Source organism: Squalius cephalus (genome assembly GCF_949319135.1).
Source record: "Squalius cephalus genome assembly, chromosome: 8".
In the NCBI taxonomy this organism is placed as follows: domain Eukaryota; kingdom Metazoa; phylum Chordata; class Actinopteri; order Cypriniformes; family Leuciscidae; genus Squalius; species Squalius cephalus.
The window spans coordinates 41,686,423-41,708,475 of NC_137129.1; the positions used below are offsets into that span (position 1 = coordinate 41,686,423).

The window sequence follows — 22,053 nt, forward strand, 5'->3', positions numbered from 1 at the left end:
TGTTTAACTGTTTTAATCAAAGATTAAAGAGTTTTGGTTTTTATAGATATTAATACAGAGAAGGGAAGAACATTAAATAAGAAGTTTAAAAAAACGGAAAAATAAACAGTTAAAAAAGAAATTTTGTCTGTGTTTTTTCCATCAGTCTTCCAAGTGCTGTAAATGTGCATCTGTATATGGATACTAGTGGCAAACAAAATAATGGACACAAATAACTATATTTTAAAAAAATAAATAAAACTGCTTCTGCTACTAAAATTAAAGAATTTCTTTCATTTTACTTGAAATGAGTAAATACTATAATCTCTGGATCCAAAATAGTTTTATTTTTGCTAAATTAATATTCATGAGATTAAAAATCTCATCAAGCCCTCAACTTATTACTGATCTAAAGGTGAGGTATCTCTCTCTCTCTCTCTCTCTCTCTCTCTCTCTCTCTCTCTCTCTCTCTCTCTCTCTCTCTCTTTCCTCTTCAAACTGGTTTAGTAACTTTTGCCTCCAGAACTGAAAGTATTTTCAGAGTTTTACCGTGGCTGTTTTACAACAGGATGGAATAAAATTCTTTACCACAGAAAAGCCAAGCATCAATGTGTTAATAGTAATATTTCTAGTTGCCTCTACAGGAATTGACGTTGTGGGGAAACAGATGATGAGAAACCATGAACATGTCAGGAACCAGTAACCCAACAGTTTAATCCAGGTGAGTGAACATTAGTCAGGTGAGCTGCTTTACTTCCTCATTCACTTCACAAACCAGGAGATACTTTCTTTAAGTATTTAACTTAAACATGAAGAACTTCAAGAAACATACATTTCTTAATCTTATCAAAGTTTTGGGTGGAGTTGGACATAAAGGTCAATAATTTAAAAATTACATTAATTATCAGATTGGTGAATCATCACAACTTTCGACAAGCCACAACTAAAAAATAAGGTAACTGACAAATGATGGGTAGTTTACATATTTGAATTGCTATTTTTTTTTACTTTACCGTTGGTAATGTTTATGCCTCAAACTTTGTTATATGTTATACAATTTCTGAGTATAAATAAATGTGAGCTTGACATTGTGAAGTATAAAGAGTGCTGTTGTTAAACCTCCTTCACTCACAGGTGAGAGTAACATCAGACGCTGTGGGTCGAAATAATAGTTATTGAAAATCAGGGACATCAATTAAAAAGTTAAAGGACATGTTTTTATTTTGTTAATCAAATTAACTGAAAACTGAAATATATACTTTAACAAACTCACCGCATTTCTTTTCTATTCATTTAATTATATGCATTTTAATTTGAACATTTTTATTTTTTAAACAGCATTTAGGTAATGTAAGTTTTATAACTAAACAAAGGAAACATTTTATTTTAAAACAATTGGAAAAAATCTTGAACAAATATCTGTGTATGTTATAGTCAGTTTCACAAATTTTATGTTTCTCAGTATTAAATGTGGGCTTACAGTAAACTGTCCCATATGTACAATATTTGAGGCTTTCAGTGGAAGAACATTAAACTCTAGTGTTACAAACTTCCCAGTGTTTTCAGCCGAGATACTTCTGTTTTAAACACACACAGATGAAATACTGGTGCAAATGTGACATATCTGACTGAAGAAGAGAATCTGCTGATTCAGATGATACCAGTTCTGAACATTCATTAACGTGATTGAAAATCACATTAAACCAGGAATTAAATGCTGATAATGTCTAATAATTAATTGTTAGAAATCATAAATCTGATTTGTTTTGTCTCCATAAACACACTGAAGAAAGTGTCAAATGAAATGTATTTTATTTGAGTGTGTGTGAATGAGTGTTTCTGATCTCTTACCCGAGCAGCTCCATGAAGACTGAATGAATCATGGACGACACACACACATTCAGACATGGAGATTCTTCTCCAGGATTCAGGTACTTCAATCTTCATATGATCTTAATGTTATATAGAGGACTCATTTTCTGCACATAACAGGGTGTTGTGTGTGTTTGCCAGGGTTGGTATAGTGATCTGTTGTCTCTATCATATTCTGGTGCGGGATATACAGTAGTTGGAGCCACTCAGGGTCTTTAAACACTGTCCAAAAACACACAGATACAGTAGACAGCTAGATGATATATGACATTATCCTTGGACAGTTTCATCACACTATCTTAAAGGGACCTTTGCCTGTGAAATCTCAGCTCAAACTACCCCATAGGTCATTTATTATAGCTTGTCCAATTTGCCCCTATTTGGGTGTGAGCAAAAACACCCAGTTTTCGTGTATGTGTCTTTAAATGCAAATGAGCTTCTGCTCCACGCCCCCTTTCCAGAAGAGGGCGTGGCCTTTACAGCTCATGCCGATCCTACGGCAATCACAAATCAGGAGAAGCGATATAACTGACAATGTAAATACACATTGTAGCAATGTTCAATGTTATGGGAAGAAGGAGGCGGGAACTGGCAAACATTTAACACACAACTTTAATAATAAAATAAACTAACATAAAACAAAAGTAAAAGACAGCAGCCTGGACGACTGCTGTCACTAATAATAAAACACAACATAAGTCCAGGCCAGTTCCTCTCTCGATCTTCTCTGTCGTCGCTCCTCCTTTATGCTTCCGCTCCTCCATGAGAGACAAGGGTTTTCGTAATTAAAATATAAATGAAGACATAACTATCTGTGAGTATAATCAGACATTACTGGTAACTTTAGCCGCATTAGTCTCGGAAATTGCTAACAAGCACATATGGAAAGGCGATTTTTTTTATCACAAAATATAAAGTGTGATACTTGCGTCTTCAGGGTGTGAAGCTCGGCCACGAACAGTTGGTGCTGCATGTTCAGATATTCATACAAAAAATATCCATAAAAATTTTGTGCAAATGGTCAAAAATGCTGGCAGTGGCTGGCAACTTTTAAAAAAAATGCTAGCGGGTAAAGAGTTAAAAGACAATGTTCTCATGTGGAATTTATTTTCATGTAAAATCAACCATATTGGTTCTGGTAGAGAATAACTCTATTATTTCTATTCTGTTGTATTATTAAAGTCAATGTGAGGGTGAAAGATCAATCTCACCGGAGACCAGCTGTGTGTCCATGAAGAGTGACGCGTCTATGATAGAGCCAATGTGATTTGAGGGAAAACACACATCAGCTGATCTGAGCTGAAATGACTTTTTGCAGGTTGGGATGTCTGTTCTATGCATTTATTTTAATAGAGGAAAACAAGATACACATTATTGAACTGAATCACATAGGCCCTGAAAAATGTAAAAAAAAAAACTGCTTTGTATTAACTCTTGTTCACAAAGCAGTCTTGTGTAATATGATAAGCGCAGGCGTTAATGATTTTAGGTAACTTGAGGGGCAGATTCCCATCATAAACAAAATTAATCCTCTGCGTCTTCAGTGGCTCAGTTGCCGAGAGTAAATGAAGAGTCTGATGCTCACTCTTACATCCAACAACAACACACCTGGCTTTCTTAGTAGGGAACTGGGGCATTTTTCTCATCACTACAGCTGCTCCAGCACGTAGAAAATGGCGGACTGTGACGTCACAAAAAGTAGCATCTTCAAATGGCCTTTTCTGAGACACAGATTATAATTTATTGAGATTAAAAAAAAAGGAGTGGGTGGATTTTTACCATTATAGGGTGGTTGTGTACACAGAGGTGGATTTAGGTAAAATATAGGAATGGGGCCCTATATAATTGCACACATTTACCTGGATAATCCTTGAGGATTCTTTCCCTGTTAGGATGCTTGCTGATGCACAGCGGTGTCCAATCTTTCTACATTTTCATGTACGTTATAATGGCTTTTATTCTTGTTTTATACCCCGAAACAGCAACAGTAGGCTATGACACATGAAACTGTCTGAGCGGTGTGGTGTGGCTTAGACTTGCCATATCATAATTGTCACCCCAGTGCAGTTACGGTACTCTCATTTAAACAGGTTATAACAGTATTAATACGTATCTTGTATGTAAAAAGCATTTTTAGGGGGCCTTGACTTTTGGGGGCTCAAAGCGGTCGCTTACTTTTGCCTAATGGTAAGTCCTCCTCTGTGTGTTCACACACTGCCGACACACATTTATGTTCAAACACCATGTAAAGGTGAATTTTGCATTATAGGTCCCCTTTAACTCTTTACCTGCCATTGACGGAATTTTCCGGCTTTCCGTGTTTTCACTGTTATAAGGTAGTGTGTGCTATTACACATCTTCTGAAAGAGTATTAAATCTCCTGATCAAAGTATATGCGACAAAGGTGCAAAAACGAGCGATCTCAAATGTAATCATATGCTTATGTAAAATAACACGATCATCAACATTAAAGGTGCAGTGTGTAATTTTTAGAGGCATCTAGTGGTGAGATTTGCAAATTGCAAACAGCCAGTCACTCACGGCTTATCTCTCAATTTGCAAACTCGAAGGAGAAGCTTCGGTGGCCGACGCAGGATAAAAGATGTCGTCGTCTGAGTCAGCAGAGAGTAGCAAGTCAAGCAATGGGGTTTCTTTATATTGTATTTTATATTAAATTATATTTACTTAATTATTCAGTAAAACCACATGTAATTGTTATTTTTACTTGTTCATCATTGTGTTAGTCTTTTATTCACTGACTTTACCATAGCTTGTTTCCATGCTAGTTAGTATAAGATAAGAGCTATGGATTAGAGCATCAAAGCAGCTAGGTAAGGGGAAATAACCAACGTTACGATGTCTGAGGCGTCGTTCAGACAGCATGTTTTTAATACTAATCAGCTGATTGTCTCACGAACATAACCAGCACATTTCTCCCCACATAGCAAACCCACAACACAGCGAGGGAGAAGAACCACATGAAACTATCCAACTACTTTTTTTCTAACAGGGTAGTAAAAGTTTACCTGGCTAATATGAGCTGTTATGCTGTAGGCTAACGTTAGTGTTTTACGGTCAATAGTACTAGTCAGCTGATTGTCTCACGAACATAACCAGCACATTTATCCCCACATAGCAAAGCCATAACACAGCGAGGGAGAAGTTACATGAAACAATCTAACTACATATTTTACACCACTGACAAGGGAAAAGTCACTTCTCACGGTGTCTATGGCTAGCTTCTAGGTAATGCTCTAGGTAACGCGCTCTGCAGCGCTGTTTGTTCGCTGTTGGCTACGGTAGAAACATGACGTCACAATATGTCGACCTTCATAAAAGGGGGTGCCCGTGGTTATGTAGATATAAATGACTCATTCTAAGGTAATAAAAACATAACAGTTCATTAAGTAAGGTCTTTATACACCACTGTAAACATAGTTATGGATCTTATATTGCATTTCTGTCCATAGATCCTCATAAATATCACACATTGCACCTTTAAACAGCATATAAATCAAAACTGTCTAATGTTACTTAGGTGTTGATTAAAAAAAATGTGTAAAGCTAGAATAAAACTGTTTTTGTTGTTGTTTAAAGGGAGAGGGTCTCTTCTTTCTTTTGATATATTGCATGTTCAGATATTCATACAAAAATATTTTCTGGGGCTATGTTGTGACAATGGTCAAAATCATCAGTGGCTGGTAACTTTAAACAGAAAAAGCTGGCGGGAAAAAAGTTAAAAGACAACGCTCTCATGTGGAATTTATTTTCATGTAAAATCAACCATATTGGTTCTGGTAGAGAACAACTCTATTATTTCTATTCTGTTGTTCTATTAAAGTCAATGTGAGGGTGACAGATCAATCTCACCAGAGTCCAGCTGTGTGTCCATGAAGAGTGACGCATCCATGATGGCGCCAATGAGATTTGAGGGAAAACACACATCAACTGATCTGAGGTACAACATTTTTGTTTTAGCCAGACAGAGAGACCACAGACACACACAAATAATGCATGTATGGCATCATTTGGCAAATATCCACTTATTATCAAAATACAGAAATAGGTGATGATGTTGTGTAAGCATGTTTATACCATGGGCTGTTTAAATACTCGATTCTGATTGGCTGGAAGGTGTGCAGTAAAACCGTTTAATGCACAGGTAGTTCCAGTCAGTTTGATTACAGTTCGAAATTAATCCGCTACATTGGTAACCATAGTAACACAGATACACTTGCAAGCAGAGTGAGAGACGCATATGAAAACGTTTAGGTAGGCTAAATGGATGATTTTTGAATATCGTTTAATTTGTATCAGTGTTGCCTGTCATTCATAAATAATTGTAATAAATCCATTAAAGAATCATTAAGTTAGCTATATGCTTAAGCAACGAGGGGACTGTAGCTGCTAGACTTTAAAGAAGAGATCGACGCACACAGGTAACTCGCGCACGCATCTCTCTCTCTCTCTCTGTTCCTTCTCCTTCAGTTCTCTGTCTCTCTCTTTTAATAATGAATTTAAATAAATGTGAATTCATTCAAATAAAAGCAATCCGATGGCTCTACTTTATTTAAAGCGGACGGAGTGCAAGAACTGACGAGCCTTAACTTAAGAAATAACCGTCATTTTTACACGTCTGTTAAAAATATACACTGTAAACATCAGTTACAGCTTTAACTTATTTTTAACTTGGCAAATAACCAAGGTATAAGCGGGATAATCCACCCCGCTTATACTTCGTATAATCCTTCGTATAATCCACCCCGCTTATACTTCGTAGAGGCAACCACCCTCCGCTTCGCGTCGGGTGGTTCTTCGCCTCTACGTCGTGCATTAAAATCCTTTAATGCATGGCTAGCCGTGGATTATCCCTTACATAACTCAGTGACTCACACTATTATAAAGCGCTGCAATAGCTGGAGTCGAGCACAGGATCAGTTCTCCTCTCACAGCTGATCCAGAGCTTCAGTCCTGATGTTTCACTAACATCTACTGACACACAAAACACTGATAATCTGGACCAGAACAATACTGACAAACTCAACCAAACTAAACACAACTACGTCACTTATTGGGAAACACAAACACAACAACAGATTAAAAAGCAAAAATGGTAAAAGATAGATGGATTGATTCTCTGTGTGAGGTTTATCTACATGCACTGTAATATAATTAAGAATTCTTGTCTCTGTTTTTTCGCTTCTATTCTATTGAAGTCAAAACCACAGGGAGAAATCAAACTCACCGGAGTCCAGCTGTGTGTCCATAAAGAGTGACGCATCTATGACAGAGCCAATGAAATTTGAGGGAAAACACACATCAACTGATCTGAGGTACAACATTTCATAGGTAGATAGATCTTCTTGAGTAACAGACATGCAAACTTTGGCATCAAGTGCAACAAACATAGGTGTAATTTGCGAGTTGGACATTTGGGACATGTGCCCACCAGTCTTTGCCAGGGTCGATATTAGGGCTGTAGCTATCAATTATTTTAGTAATCAAGTATTCTACTGATAATTCCATCGATTAATCGAGTAATCGGATAAAAAAAAAAAAAAAAAAAGTGAACAACAGCCTTTTAAATTACTTAAAATACAGATAGGTAACACTTTACAATATGGTTCATTAGTTAACATTAGTTAACTACCTACATACTAAGAATGAACAATACTTCTACAGCATTATTAATCAAAGTTAATATTAATTTCAACATTTACTAATACATCATTTAAATCAAATGTTAAATTTGTTAACATTACTGTGAACTAACATGAACAAACAATGAAACTAACATCAACAAAGATGAATAAATACAGTTACAAATGTATTGTTCATTGTTAGCTCATGTTGGTTAATACATTAACTAATGCTAATGAACCGTATTGTAAAGTGTTACCTAAATACATACTAACAAGCAATAATTATTTGTTCAAATAAAGTATCAAAGTAATCATATGGGCTTTATTGAACAACGCTGTTAAAGTACACCATGTAAAATAAATTATATAAACTAATATAAACATAACTTCGGCTATGTACATTATGGAAAAAAACAAATGCATGCAGAGAGCGCCAATGGCTTGGTTAGACTAAGGCATGATCAAATCCTTGTTTATTGGCCAAACAAAATTTAATTCTAATGTCAACTTAATCTTTAATATTTGGTCTCTTCTGTATGGTAGAGATGCAACAGCTGCTGTATTTATTTTTTAACAATGGCTTGTGCATTGCAAAACATGCAAACTCAGTGCAAGGGTTAAAATTTTATTTTGAAATCGCGATGAACAACAATTCGCATTTCAGAAAGATGTTTATGTATTATTCTCCAGTGTTGGCGTTTTACAAATGAGTTGCGTTACGAATCTTGTGAAACGGCGCAAACTGCGTGCAGATGAATGTTATAAGCCACAAAATCTCACAGCACACAGAGATGGAGTTTGAGAAACCCGAGACACTGACACGCATATAAACGATGACAGTGATATGAAACGCATCCGAGGTTTTGCGTTCCCAAATGTAGCCTACATTATCGGAAACCTAAACAAATAGCACATGTGGAGACTGGGTATGTGTGGAGCAGCGTTTACTATGAACGGAGCTGAGGTACTTTAACAATCTGCTCACATATAAATAATTAAAGTGTCGTGCTTCTCTGTAAAAAACAGTGCATATATTTTTTGCGCATATCACAGCATTTGCGATTTCATGATAGCACTCTGCTATTTTATGATTGTAAATTGTTTTAAATAGATCACGTAGCCTTAGAAAATGGTGTAATATTGCGGTTCATGCATTCATGTCTGTATATGCACCATATTTTAAAATCGAGTACTCAACTTTATTCGAGGAATCATTACAGCCTTAGTTGATTGTCACCACCACTTTTTGAAACATCTCGCAGCACAGATGTACCTAATACACAAGAAACATCGCCAGTTGACTATACCAGAGTATTAATTTCATTAGTTTTGTGTTCATTGGTGCTGGAATGCTGTGTTTTGAACTCATGCATTGAACTCATGAGTGTTCGTTGCCACTGTTTTCAGTGTCAGAACGATCTCTTTTGTGTCTTCACAATGATTAAAACATTAAATACAGACAGGGCCATTTCTGACCATTTTATTAATTCCCCTTTACAACTTAAACACTCAACTTAAATGTTTCTGATCATCGTCTTTGTAACGGTCACCAGCTGGAGTGAGCTCACCAGAGGGCACTCCAGACCAGACTATCAAGTTTCACTCACAAACTACATTTCCTAGAACTCACTGCCGGACTCATCATCACTGATTGCACTCACCTGTATCTCATTACCTTGTTAGTTTCAGCCTATTTATTCCATGTTCACTCACTGCGAAGTTTTGTTTTTGTGTCACATTGCTACTTTGAGCATTTTCCTTGGTTTCCTGTTTCTTGGTTTTTGAATTTTTTGCCTGTTTGGATTACTCTCTCGCCTCTGACTCCTGCCTAGTGGTGGGCAGATCATGGCTTCGTGAAGCAATGAAACAGTTGAATCAAATGTGCCATATTGTTTCGAGGCTTCGAATCAATCCGACACCTGTCTCAACGGTGACACCTAGTGGTCACTTGCAGGTGTTGATCTGAAACAACCTTGATGAGCCATTACAAAAATGTGTTGTTTTTTTATTATTGTATTTTTCTAATATGTGAAGCTTGTAACCTATAGGCTCCTCACTGTGCATAATGCTATTTTGGTTCTGCAAAATGAATATTAATAAAAGAAATCAAGCCACAATGTCTCACATTTTTTTTTAGAGATTTTTATTCAAAAATATTAATTTCTCTGCTGTGGAAGGACTTAGCCTACTTCTTTTTTTTTACAGATAATTTCTCCAGCCTTTGAAAAAATCCTCTCACAAGGGACACTTGTTGCTGGCATGCAAAGATATTTTTTAGCAAGGACATACAAAAGAGGAAAGATTACTGCTCTCTCTTTCCAGTAAGTTAGGGGATCATGAGTTCTGGGCAAATATGCATCAGTGATATATTTTTTCACTTCCACTGTGGCATCAACTGTAGCATTGTGTGTCTCATATGTAGACCTATAAAATGTATATTCACACAATATTATATTATATTATATTCACATTGAAGCTATTTTTAACATGATTGGCAGTTGTGATTGGGACATTAGGTTGTAGGGCATAGGGCTATGGACTTTCTAAACAGTGTCCCAAAAGTTTGTAATTATATTTCAATTATAAATTATATTTCAAACAATGCATACCTTGCTGAGATGGCCCAGCAGTGTCAGTAGCAGGCCTAGGAACAGGGGGAATGCCATCCTCTGCACCCTGCAAAATGGCAGGATGAGTGCTCCTCAAATGGCGCATCATGGATGATGTATTGTTGCAGTAGGCTAGCTGACGATCACAATACACACATCTCACTTTATTTGGGGTTTCTAAATGGAATGCTCCCACACCACAGATGTACGGCATCTCTTCTGGGGAGCCTCCATTTTATCTATCTATCCAAATATCTATCTATGTATCTATATGAATCTATCTATGTAGGCCTATCTAGATATGTATCTATAATCTATCTATGTATCTAGATAGGCTATGTATCTAGATATGTACCTAGATATGTATCTAGATAATCTATCTATGTATTTATATATGTATCTATAATCTATCTATTTATGTTTCTATAATCTAGCTGTCTATATATATTTATTTCTATGTATATTAATGTGTCACTATATGTATACTCTGTCTGTCTCTAGCCTATCAGTCAATGTGTTGTGTAAATTTAAATGTAAGCCTAAATAGCCTGTAACTAATCAAATCGCACTGTCACTATATCATCAAAAATCTGCTATCTCATAATCAAACTCCTCTCACAAAAACCCACGAGGTCAATATGCGTTGATTTCACTTTTATACAGATGTGCGATTGTGTGGTCTGTTACCGACCCTGTCAATCAAACGCTGATTCGGCGGACCACACCTGATGAAACACTTAGTGAAACACTTCGAGGCTTCGTTTGGCCATAGTCACGTGACATGGGTGTTTTGAATCACGCTTCGGATCAGTGTTTCGAAACATCTGCGCTTCGGGATCTCGCAAAGCTTCGGAACTGCCTTTTGTTTGAACTCCATTTGTTTGGACTGCCTACCTGTGTTTTGACCCATTGCCTGTACTTTGGATTACGCCTTCGGATTGCCCATAATAAAGCTGCGTTTGGATCTTAACTTTCATGTCTTGGAGCAGTTCATGACAGAAAACATCTCCGCCAAGGTAACCGTTCGATTGATGATTTTGTCAAAGAGGTTTGTGAGCTTAGCCATGGGGTTGACTTTAATGATGCTGTCTTAACTCTCTGAGGTCTGAGCTGTTTTCTGGGCCCTGGAGGTGTTCTGACATGCTCTGACATTTCTGGTTATTTCTGTTACTTGTGACATTTTCATGGCTAAAGTCTAATTACACTGTATTCAGCACAAACTCTGCTACAATAATATATCAACAGCATGTATGTAAAAGTTTGTAGTTTTGAGATAATGACATTTATGCGTGGTTTGTGAAAATACAAAAAAAAATTCTCACTGAAATAAGGCCATGAAACCCCTACTGATTATTTCTTCACAAGACTTTTGAAAATTGTATGACGTAGCCTAGAATATTTGCTGCAAAACTATGTGAAAATCACCCTGACTGCTCATTCAGAGAAGACAATATATTGATTTAAAAATTTTACGACGTGTTTTGTGTGAATAAGCCTTATGCGAGAGCTCATTAATATGTATGGCTTTTCTCACCTGAGAAAGACAAAGAACCTCCCCTAACGGCCCTATTAGGAGCTATCAGGCCCCTATCATTCTGAGCAACCTTGCACAATACTGTAAATGAGGAGATTTAAAAAAGAATGGCTTTTAAATTGTTTGGATTTATTTACACAACATAATCCAAATAGACACAACAAATGGCAAAAAAGCACTTATTGAAAGACAGAGACCTTTGTGCCATTCCTAAAAACATTGTACCTTTCATTTCCAAGGTGTTTGATTTTCACTTTACCATGTTCATGTTCCAGAGACTCATGTGAATGTTGAAGTCGGCAGGACTCAGTGGCATCTGGGCCCTGAAAAAAAAGTGAACATACTGATATCAAGAGAAAGGCCTGCACGATTTTGGAAATAAATATGAGATTTTTCTGGTTAAAATTGCTTTTTAAAATTCACAAAATACACACACACACACACACACACACACAAATGTTTCCAACAATATATAAAATAATGAACACCAGGTTTGTTGTGCCTTGTAGGCATAGGCTATGCGCAGTGCTGGGTAAAATAATAATAACAATAGATAGCAGTATAAATCTTCCAAAATATTTCAGTAACAACCAAGCTAGAGAAAAATATATTGATTATCATGTTACTTCAAATGTTTCCATTCGTTATGATGATATGAAATGAGATAATAGTAAAAACATGAAGCCATTTGGTGTGTTTTGCTTTTCAAATTTTCAAATGATACATTCAAACGCGATCGCGCTGCAAAATCTGATACATTCAAACGCGATCGCGCTCAAATATAAAACATTATGGTTACCATATACATATCTACGTTTGACCAGATATCCACAAACACAGTAGGCCTAACAGTAAACACGGGTCTAAATATTATAATATTCCCCATATATCTAGCAACAGTTCAACTGCAATGTGACATTTATGCAACAATAACAAACATGTAAGAATTTCTTACCTTAAATCTTTCTTGTCTTCAAATTGCGTTCTTCTTCTTCTGAGGTAGCCTAAATCCAATGTAAGCTCAGGCGCGTCTTTCAAACTCGACGAAAAGTGAAGTGAAGTGTTTTGGTGTTTTGTTGTTGAGGTAACGAGCGCGTTCGCGTTCCATGTGGAGATTTGCATGTGAATATCTTTTGCGCGAGTGGGCGTGGCCAAATTAACTGTAATGAGCAAGCGTTTGAGAAGCTGGACATCTTGTTGGTTTTATACAAATTACTTAAACAGAAAATATTTGTTTTCGTTTTGAACCCGATCATTTAAAAGTACACACTTAAATGTTTATAAAGGTGTATGGCTCATAAATGTGTGACAAGTATTCGCTGAGCTTTGTTTCAGTTTATAGACGTGCTCAAGAAAAAAAAGTTCACCGCGACGGAGAGGCAGAACGCACACCCTGTTTATTTTCTTTATTTTGCAAAAGCACAATGTTTTGATTTGATTGTAAGTGGACACATACAAAAGTAGAAATATCACAGATTCTTTTTTTATATTTCTTTTTTCTGTATGACCATAAATGACGGAGTAATTTAAGTTTATAGTGCTACAATGTGGAGAAAATCCAGCAAAACGCGCCGGCGCGTTTGCCGACCTCAGAGGGTTAAAGGACATTTTTAACCATGGACTGAATGACCTTCTTAACCACCTCATGCCTGACAATACCCCTCACTGGACTCTAGCTCAATATATTGACCTTGCCCTTTTGCTGAGTGGCTCATTTACTATGGGCTTTACGGATGAGGAGCCTTGCAAGCCCACGGTATCCTCTAAGCCTGAGCCACTTCATGTCATGCCCACTCTAGTGATGGCAAATCCAGTACTAACACTGCTCACCAGCGCAGTCACATCAGAGCCTCATCCCACCATGGCCGCTGCCGAGCCTGAGCTTCACATCAGCCCTGCCGAGCCTGAGTCTCTTCATGTCAGCCCTGCCGAGCCAGAGCTTCACGTCAGTCCTGCCAAGCCAGAGACTGTTCACGTCACGTCCGCCGATCCAGAGACTGTTCACATCACATCCGCCGAACCAGTGTCTCCGGACAAAATGGCTGCCGCCACGCCTGAACCTGAGCCCTCAGCAGAGATGGCCGCTGACATGCCTGCACCTGAGCCCTCAGCAAAGATGGCCGCTGACATGCCTGAACCTGAGCCCTCAGCAGAGATGGCCGCCGCCACGCCTGAACCTGAGCCCTCAGCAGAGATGGCCGCCGCCACGCCTGAAACTGAGCCCTCAGCAGAGATGGCCGTCGACATGCTTGAAACTGAGCCCTCAGTAGATGGCCGCCAACACGTCTGTTCCGGTTCCTGAGCCAGTGTCTGTTCCTGAGCCGGTGTCTGTTTTTAGAGCGTCTGGAAGCCACTCCTTTGAGGGGGGGCTATGTAACGGTCACCAGCTGGAGTGCCCTTGAGAGCCACCAGAGGGCACTCCACACCAGACTATCAAGTATCCCTCACAAACTACATTTCCTAGAACTCACTGCCCGGACTCATCATCACTGATTGCATTCACCTGTATCTCATTACCTTGTTAGTTTCAGCCTATTTATTCCATGTTCACTCATTCACTTACTGCAAAGTTTTGTTTTAGTGTCACAGTGCATCTCTGAGCATTTTCCCGGGTTTCCTGTTTCTTGGTTTTTGGATTTTTTTGCCTGTTCCGTGGATTACTCTCTTGCCTCTGACCCCTGCCTGTTTTGTTTGTTTGGACTGCCTACCTGTGTTTTGACCCATTGCCTGTACTTTGGATTATGCCTTTGGATTGCCCATAATAAAGCTGCGTTTGGATCTTAACTTTCATGTCTCGGAGCAGTTTGTGACAGTCTTTCTAATAACATTTTAAAAGTTATTTATACAGAGTTATCTTAAAGTGTTAACAGGAGCCTTGAGGCTCTATATGAATAATACATGAATTCTTGTCCCTGTTTTCTCGACTCTGTTGTATTTTCTCTGTTCTCTCTGTGTTTGTCCATAATTAGTGAACAGTCTATGGACACTCGAGGAACATTTAGGGGAAGACACATGTCATCTAATCTGAGGTACAACATTTCTGTCTAGACATAAATATATTTTACTATCACTTTTACTAATTTGTTGTAATCTAATAATTTATTCTTTCATTCATGATTCTCAACTGGTCCAAAGCAAATTCAAATCAAACCTGCTGATGAAGTTTCAGTGTCTGTACGAAGGAACAGCAAAGCAGGGAAATCCAACACTCCTGAATGAGATCTACACAGAGCTCTACATCACAGAGAGTGAAAGTGGAGAGATCAATAATGAGCATGAGGTGAGACAGATTGAGACACAATCCAGGAGAGTAGCAACAGAGGGCACACCAATCAAATGCAATGAAATCTTTAGACCTTTACCTGGACAAGACAAACCCATCAGAACTGTGCTGACAAAGGGAGTCGCTGGCATTGGAAAAACAGTCTCTGTGCAGAAGTTCATTGTGGACTGGGCTGAAGGGAAAGAGAATCAGGATGTCCAGCTCATATTTCCACTTCCTTTCAGAGAGATCAACTTGATGAAAGACAAAACACTCAGTCTTTCAGATCTTCTTCATGTCTTTTTCCCTGAAACAAAAGAAATGGAAATATCCAGTGATGAATATAAAGTGTTGTTCATCTTTGATGGTCTGGATGAGTGTCGTCTGACTCTGAACTTTAAGAGTGAAGTGAAACTGTGTAATATATCTGAATCAGCCTCAGTGGACGAGCTGCTGATGAACCTCATTGAGGGGAATCTGATTCCCTCTGCTCTCATCTGGATCACCTCCAGACCAGCAGCAGCGGATCTCGTCCCCTCTGAGTTTGTCCATCGAGTGACTGAGGTACGAGGCTTCAATGACCCACAGAAGGAGGAATACTTCAGGAAGATAATCAGTGATCAGGGTCTGGCCAATACAGTCATCACACACCTGAAGTCCTCGAGGAGCCTCCACATCATGTGCCACATCCCAGTCTTCTGCTGGATCTCAGCCACTGTTCTAGAGGAGATGTTGAGTGAAGCAGAGAGAGGAGAGATTCCCAAGACTCTCACTCAGATGTACACACACTTCCTGATCATTCAGACCAACATCAAACATGAGAAGGACTATGAGAAGAGAGTAAAAAATGAAGACATGATTCTCAAACTGGGGAAACTGGCTTTCCAGCAGCTTGTGAAAGGCAACCTGATCTTCTATGAGGAAGACCTGAGAGAGTGTGGCATTGATGTGACAGAAGCATCAGTGTACTCAGGATTGTGCACTCAGATCTTCAGAGAGGAGTTGGGCTTGTATCAGGGGAAAGTCTTCTGCTTTGTTCATCTGAGCATCCAGGAACATCTAGCAGCTCTATATGCACACATTCACTTTACAAAGGAGAACGGAAATGTGTTTGACAAAACCAAACAAAGTTTATTTTCCAAAATCCAGAAGAAATATAATTCATTATCTAAGATGCATCAGAGAGCTGTGGATGAGGCTTTACAGAGTAAGAATGGACATCTGGACCTTTTCCTGCGTTTCCTTCTGGGTCTCTCATTGAAGTCCAATCAAACTCTCTTACGAGAACTACTGACACAGACTAGAAGCTGCTCGTACAACAAAGAGAGAACAGTTCAGTACATCAAACAGAAGATCATGGAGAATCGCTCTCCAGAGAGATCCATCAATCTGTTCCACTGTCTGAATGAACTGGGTGATGATTCTCTGATGCAGGAGATCCAAGATTATCTGAAATCTGGAAAAATAGGAGGAACCAAACTCTCCTCTTCACAGTGGTCAGCTCTGGTTTATGTGTTGCTGACATCAGAGCAGAAGATGGATGTTTTTAATCTAAAACTGTTTATTGGAGCACAAAATACAGCAGATGAAGTTCTTCAGAAGCTGATGCCTGTGGTTAAAGAATCCAGATCAGTTCAGTAAGTCACTCTGACAACAATCATTACATTGATAAAACATGATCATATTTATGAGTTTCAATTTATGAGAATACTGTGAAAGGATAAATTCATATATATAATATAATTTATATCAGTGTTTCCTGAACTGAGAGACTGAAGAGTGTCATTGTTCTCTACAGGTTGTGGGATTGTGGTGTTACAGATGAAGGTTGTGCTGCTCTGACTTCAGCTCTGAGATCAAACCCCTCACACCTGGGAAAACTGAGTCTGACTGGAAATAAAGTAGGAGATTCTGGAGTTAAGCAGATTTCTGATCTACTGCAGGATCCTCACTGTAAACTGGAGAAACTCGAGTAAGATTTTATAAAAGTCTCAATGTCATCTGTTTCTCTCCTGTGGTGAATAATCAATGATATACAAAAATAATATATACAAAAAAGTTTACCATCAAGTAACTGAAAAGGATGTTTAATCTTCAGTGGATTCTTTCCAAAGCTTCTGAGGTCATTTTACTTTTGATAGTTTTACAAGTCAAAAACATGATTAGATGTTGTGAAGAGGTGACAACTTCTTTCATATATAAATCTGTTGAGGAGAAATTCATATATATCATATAATTTATATCAGTGTTTCCTGAACTGAGAGACGGAAGAGTGTCATTGTTCTCTACAGGTTGTATGATTGTGGTGTTACAGATGAAGGTTGTGCTGCTCTGACTTCAGCTCTGAGATCAAACCCCTCACACCTGCGAGAACTGGATCTGTCATTTAATAAAGTTGGAGATTCTGGAGTTAAGCAGCTTTCTGATCTACTGCAGGATCCTTACTGTAAACTGGAGATACTGAGGTAAGATTGTATAAAATGTCTCATATGGTTGTGGCCGCGAAAATGTGTTCACTATACAAAACTCAAACAAAATTAAACATCTAAAAAAAGGATTCTTTATTTCCAACCGCTTATGAGAAAGAAGCTGGGTTAATGTCTGGGGTCTCCGTTTGTGGGCAGGTATATATACAAAATTTATACAGCGAGTAACAACAAGAAAAGAACAAAAGGGAACACTTTCAAATAGAGTTTGCCCCATATGGTGTGAATCACAATGTACAAAGAAACTAACCAAAATAAAAGATAATAGTCACACTTCAGTATCTTCCCCTCAGTTAGTTCTCTTTCACAATACTCAGTTTGAGTTAATTTTCCCTTTTCAGCTTTATGCAAATAATTGTAACGTTCCAAGAAATAAAACAGAATACCCAAAACTGTTTATGTGAGCACTTATACCCCAAATAAACAGCGGTAGTGGCTTTTTATGCTTTCTGGATAAAGAACAAAACAGAAACATGAATAAAGACACATTCTCATAAGCCACTTACACACTTGTAAGACAGAAATAAACACACTTAACACTCTTCAATTAACATTACTATATTCATTCTCATCTCTTACAACAGATCATCAATAAACTTGGATGAACATTGACATTACAAACAGTGCACAGCTAGCCAAAAACCTTCTTTGAGTGAATATAAGCATTTACAGTAAAAAAAAAAAAAGAAATAAAATGACACTCACTCTGTAAAGTGCTGCACCGCACTAGAAAGCTCACGCAGCGATCATCTCACATGAACTCACAACTCTTCATTCTCCCCTCTGATATTATTTTATCACAGAGACAGAAGTATTGTTTACATTCTCCTCAATAATAACATGAGCTGTAGTAATAAGTTCAAATAACATGTAATGATTCCATTGAACAAAAACTCACGTTCAATCACCGTCACTGTGGAATGTATGATCGTTCCACACAGAAATCTCTGGCACTCGGGAGAAATACGGAATCCGTGCGATCAATCACTGCTCCAACTGCTCAACAAACAAAACACCAAATTGGGGGTTTCCCCTTTTTCTTTCAAACAAGTTGGTGTTAGTTTCCAACGCGCTTCAGCTCACTTGTGCTCTGAAATGTCTATATATCGACTAAAAAACAACTTCTTCTCTTTCCGTTACTGCACTACCCATGTCCACCAGGGTGGCCTGTAGAGACGGGTTGGCATGATTAGGGGATATTTTTGCACTGTTCACATGGTAAATAATGATTGTGTCAGATCTGCCAGGCTCTCACACCAGCCAATCACAGCGCACTCCCTCACCTGAGTTCTAATCACACACAACTGCACCTCATCATCACCCTCATCACTGCCATTATTCAGACACACACTTCGCCACAGTTCATTGTCTGGTCTCGTTTGTATGAAGAGGACTACTTACCCTGACTTAGCGACTACTACCTGATATCTCCAGCGATCCTTCTCCAGTCTCGTCTCCATTCTCCTCCATGTCTCCAAGTCTAGTGTTGTTCAGAGTTCCAGCCTTCACTGCATCATCTACCAGTCATCACACCCTTCAGAAGAAACATACTATTCACTGCCAGCATCCCGCTCTCCAAAGTATCATTGCACTTTCCACTTTCCTGATTTCAGTTCATCCGCTCATTTGTTGTCTCAATAAACCCCCTATTAACTTCAATCTCCTTCTCTTGAGTCTGCTTCCGTAACAGATTGCCATACAAAAAAATCTACTGTGAAATTACTAATGGAAATGTTGCTTTTATTTTCATTAGATTCTTTCCAATGTGTCTGACATCATTTTACAATTTTAATGATTAAACATGACTGGATGATGTAAAGATGTGACAACTATGTTCATATACAGATATGTTGATGATTTTGGGTACTTGCATAAAAAAATAATATTCCAATTACACTTTATTTTAAGGTGTCATTGTTACAGTGTAATTATATATTTAAGTACTGATTAATATTAAGCAACTACATGTACTCACTATAGGGTAAGGGTAGGATTAGGATTTGGTTGAGGGTTAGTTACGTGTAATTATGCATAATTTACCTGTTTTTACTATGGTAAGTTCATGTAACATATGTAACAAGGACACTGTTATATAAAGTGTTATCAAATATTCTTGCAATTTTTATCAAATGGAGACTAACCCGCTCAAGCAGTTTGTAGAAGTGGGTCTGAACCTTAGACTGGACCTGTTAATGGTGCCATGGATTAAGTGTCTGATTGTGAAGTTCTGCTTATCTGAGTTGTAGATCCTGAACTGAGAGACTAAAGAGTGTCATTGTTCTCTACAGGTTGAGATTTTGTGGTGTTACAGATGAAGGTTGTGCTGCTCTGACTTCAGCTCTGAGATCAAACCCCTCACACCTGAGAGAACTGAATCTGACTGGAAATATAGTAGGAGATTCAGGAGTCAAGCAGCTTTCTGTTCTACTGCAGGATCCTCACTGTAAACTAGAAATACTCAAGTAAGATTTTATATAAGTCTCAATGTTGTCTGTTTTTCTCCTGTGGTGAATAATCAATGATATACAAAAATAAAATATATAAAAAAGGTTTACCATCAAGTAACTGAAAATTATGTTTAATCTTCAGTGGATTCTTTCCAAAGCTTCTGAGTTTATTTTAACATGATATAACGTTATAGTCAAAAACATGACTGGATATCGTGAAGAGGTGACAACTTCTTTCATATATAAATTTGATTTGTTGAGGAGAAATTCATATATATATTTTATCATTTATATCAGTGTTTCTTAAACTGAGAGACCGAAGAGTGTCATTGTTCTCTACAGGTTGTATGATTGTGGTGTTACAGATGAAGGTTGTGCTGCTCTGACTTCAGCTCTGAGATCAAACCCCTCACACCTGAGAATACTGGATCTGACATGGAATAAACTAGGAGACTCAGATGTAAAGCTGCTCTCTGATCTGAAGGAGGATCCACATTATAAACTGGAGACGCTTCTGTGAGTAATGATGATTAAAACTGTTCATATTTTCAAGTGAATTTAGTTTCTTCTTAGTTTACTTTCCTTGTGATGGTGAATTACACACTATAAACATGTTTAATAAGAGTTTGATTCATTTATTTATTATTATAATAGTTTATAGCAACAATTAAATATCTTCAAGTTTCTTTTTATTTTAAACAATTCAATATTTTACTTTTATCATTTTTTTTATCCCTAAATTATGTATTTTGAGAGAATGTCAGTTGCAATAAAACATAATTGTAAATATTTATCACTATAGTTCTTTATCATAAATAAACCTGACCCAGTGACACAGAAAGAGGACAGTCATACAGGGTTATAGATAAGGGTCAAGAGTCATCATTCATGGTGACTTAGAAGCAAAATCTGAATGTTTAAAAACAGCTTTAACAATTTAACGTGTTCGCAGTATTATATTATAATCTTTCAATTAATCATCTAAGTATTTTTTTTAGTACTTTTAGTTGTTCTAAAGTGGATAATGCAATAATGTCGCACACATTTGACTGTCTGTGTTTTAGTTACAGGTTATAAATGTTAGTCTGACCTTCTCTGGATCAGCTGATGGAGAATAAAGAGCCTCTACAGACACAATCACATTCAACAGAATCAACAGACACAAACCCACAGTGATCATCACACACGTGTTTGTGTAACTTTACAGAGTGATCCAATCCTTCATCCAAAGTCAAACCAGGAAACCTTCAACCAGAAGAAATTGGATGAATATTCTGAATGTTCAGATCCAATCTGACCTCTGACCTGTAATGCCTGAATCATACACTGTATTTTTTGTATTTTGTTATTTACTTTAAAAAATGATGGTAACAATATTACACATAATATTTTTGAGTAAAGGCTTGATTTCTATCATGGAATCTACCTGAATAAATCATGTAAAATTCCCTAATTTATTTAGCTCTATGACATGATGAATTTAATATTTTTTGTGAAATATGCTTTTTTATTTTAAGTATTTTTTACTCTCAAAATTGTGGGAATTCAAGTGAATGGAAAAGACCTGTTTATATTTGACTTGAGTTATATTGTATTATTAAAAGACTATATGCTGCTATAGCACAGCACAGAAACAAACTTGTTACTTCATTATCATTAGCAAAGTTATTGCTCAATGAACAAAACAACATGCTGTTTTTCACAACCTAACATAAGCCCTACTCTTCTGCACAATGGTAATGATCAAAACTTTAACATAATAGAAACTCTTTCAAATGTCAAACATAACTGAACATTAACCCCGAGGTCAGCGGTATCGCCGGCGATACCAGCTTGCTTTTTTTTATCAGTGTAAAAGAAACTCATAAATACTCTGTTGACTTTGATTTTCCATAGGAGTTTCATACATCAATCGATTCTGTTAAATGTGTATTATTTTTGTGTATACTCACAATAAAAACAAAGTGTTGTGCTTTTTGCCAAATAAAGAAAAATAAACACGAAGCGAGTTCTGCCTTCTCTCTGCCAGTGTAGTCCATTCTGAAACGCGTCCGAAAATGAACAATAACTCAGCGAATACTCAGTCAAACAGGCATACAGACACACAGGCATGAAGCTTGAATTCTCTTTTTTTAAATGAAGTAATTTATATAAAAAACAAATATTCTCATCTTGTGAAATCTGTATTAAAAGAGAGCGATTCCAGTCGAGCTCATTACAGC

General features: G+C 37.5%; 2 protein-coding genes across 3 annotated transcripts; both read left to right on the plus strand.

Moving 5' to 3' along the window:
* The first annotated feature begins 479 nt into the window (after positions 1–479).
* Positions 480–21,812, plus strand: LOC307163682 (protein NLRC3-like). The gene is made up of 11 exons (XM_079879865.1): positions 480–700; positions 1,839–1,910; positions 5,693–5,809; positions 7,068–7,184; positions 14,606–14,665; positions 14,772–16,535; positions 16,697–16,870; positions 17,190–17,363; positions 19,673–19,846; positions 20,174–20,347; positions 20,896–21,812. The coding sequence occupies exons 2-11, from the start codon at positions 1,861–1,863 to the stop codon at positions 20,906–20,908; spliced, it is 2,817 nt and encodes a 938-aa protein (XP_079735991.1). The 5' UTR covers positions 480–700; positions 1,839–1,860; the 3' UTR covers positions 20,909–21,812.
* LOC307163741 (uncharacterized protein) lies at positions 7,169–14,389 on the plus strand. 2 transcript variants are annotated; one of them, XM_079879962.1, is made up of 3 exons: positions 7,169–7,200; positions 11,056–11,118; positions 13,240–14,389. In XM_079879962.1, the coding sequence occupies exons 2-3, from the start codon at positions 11,095–11,097 to the stop codon at positions 13,936–13,938; spliced, it is 723 nt and encodes a 240-aa protein (XP_079736088.1). In that variant the 5' UTR covers positions 7,169–7,200; positions 11,056–11,094; the 3' UTR covers positions 13,939–14,389. The 2 variants fall into 2 exon arrangements, with proteins under 2 accessions (XP_079736088.1, XP_079736087.1); XM_079879961.1 differs by lacking the exon at positions 7,169–7,200 and having other exon boundaries at positions 10,994–11,118.
* Positions 21,813–22,053: the final 241 nt, after the last annotated feature.

Excerpts from the sequence above, each read along its gene's own strand:
- LOC307163682 (XM_079879865.1), top strand. The coding sequence starts at position 1,861 with ATGGACGACACACACACATTCAGACATGGAGATTCTTCTCCAGGATTC. Across the intron at positions 14,666-14,771 it reads CACATGTCATCTAATCTGAG|CAAATTCAAATCAAACCTGC; the intron begins GTACAACATTTC and ends ACTGGTCCAAAG. Across the intron at positions 16,536-16,696 it reads AAAGAATCCAGATCAGTTCA|GTTGTGGGATTGTGGTGTTA; the intron begins GTAAGTCACTCT and ends TGTTCTCTACAG.
- LOC307163741 (XM_079879962.1), top strand. The coding sequence starts at position 11,095 with ATGACAGAAAACATCTCCGCCAAG. Across the intron at positions 11,119-13,239 it reads CAGAAAACATCTCCGCCAAG|GACATTTTTAACCATGGACT; the intron begins GTAACCGTTCGA and ends AGAGGGTTAAAG.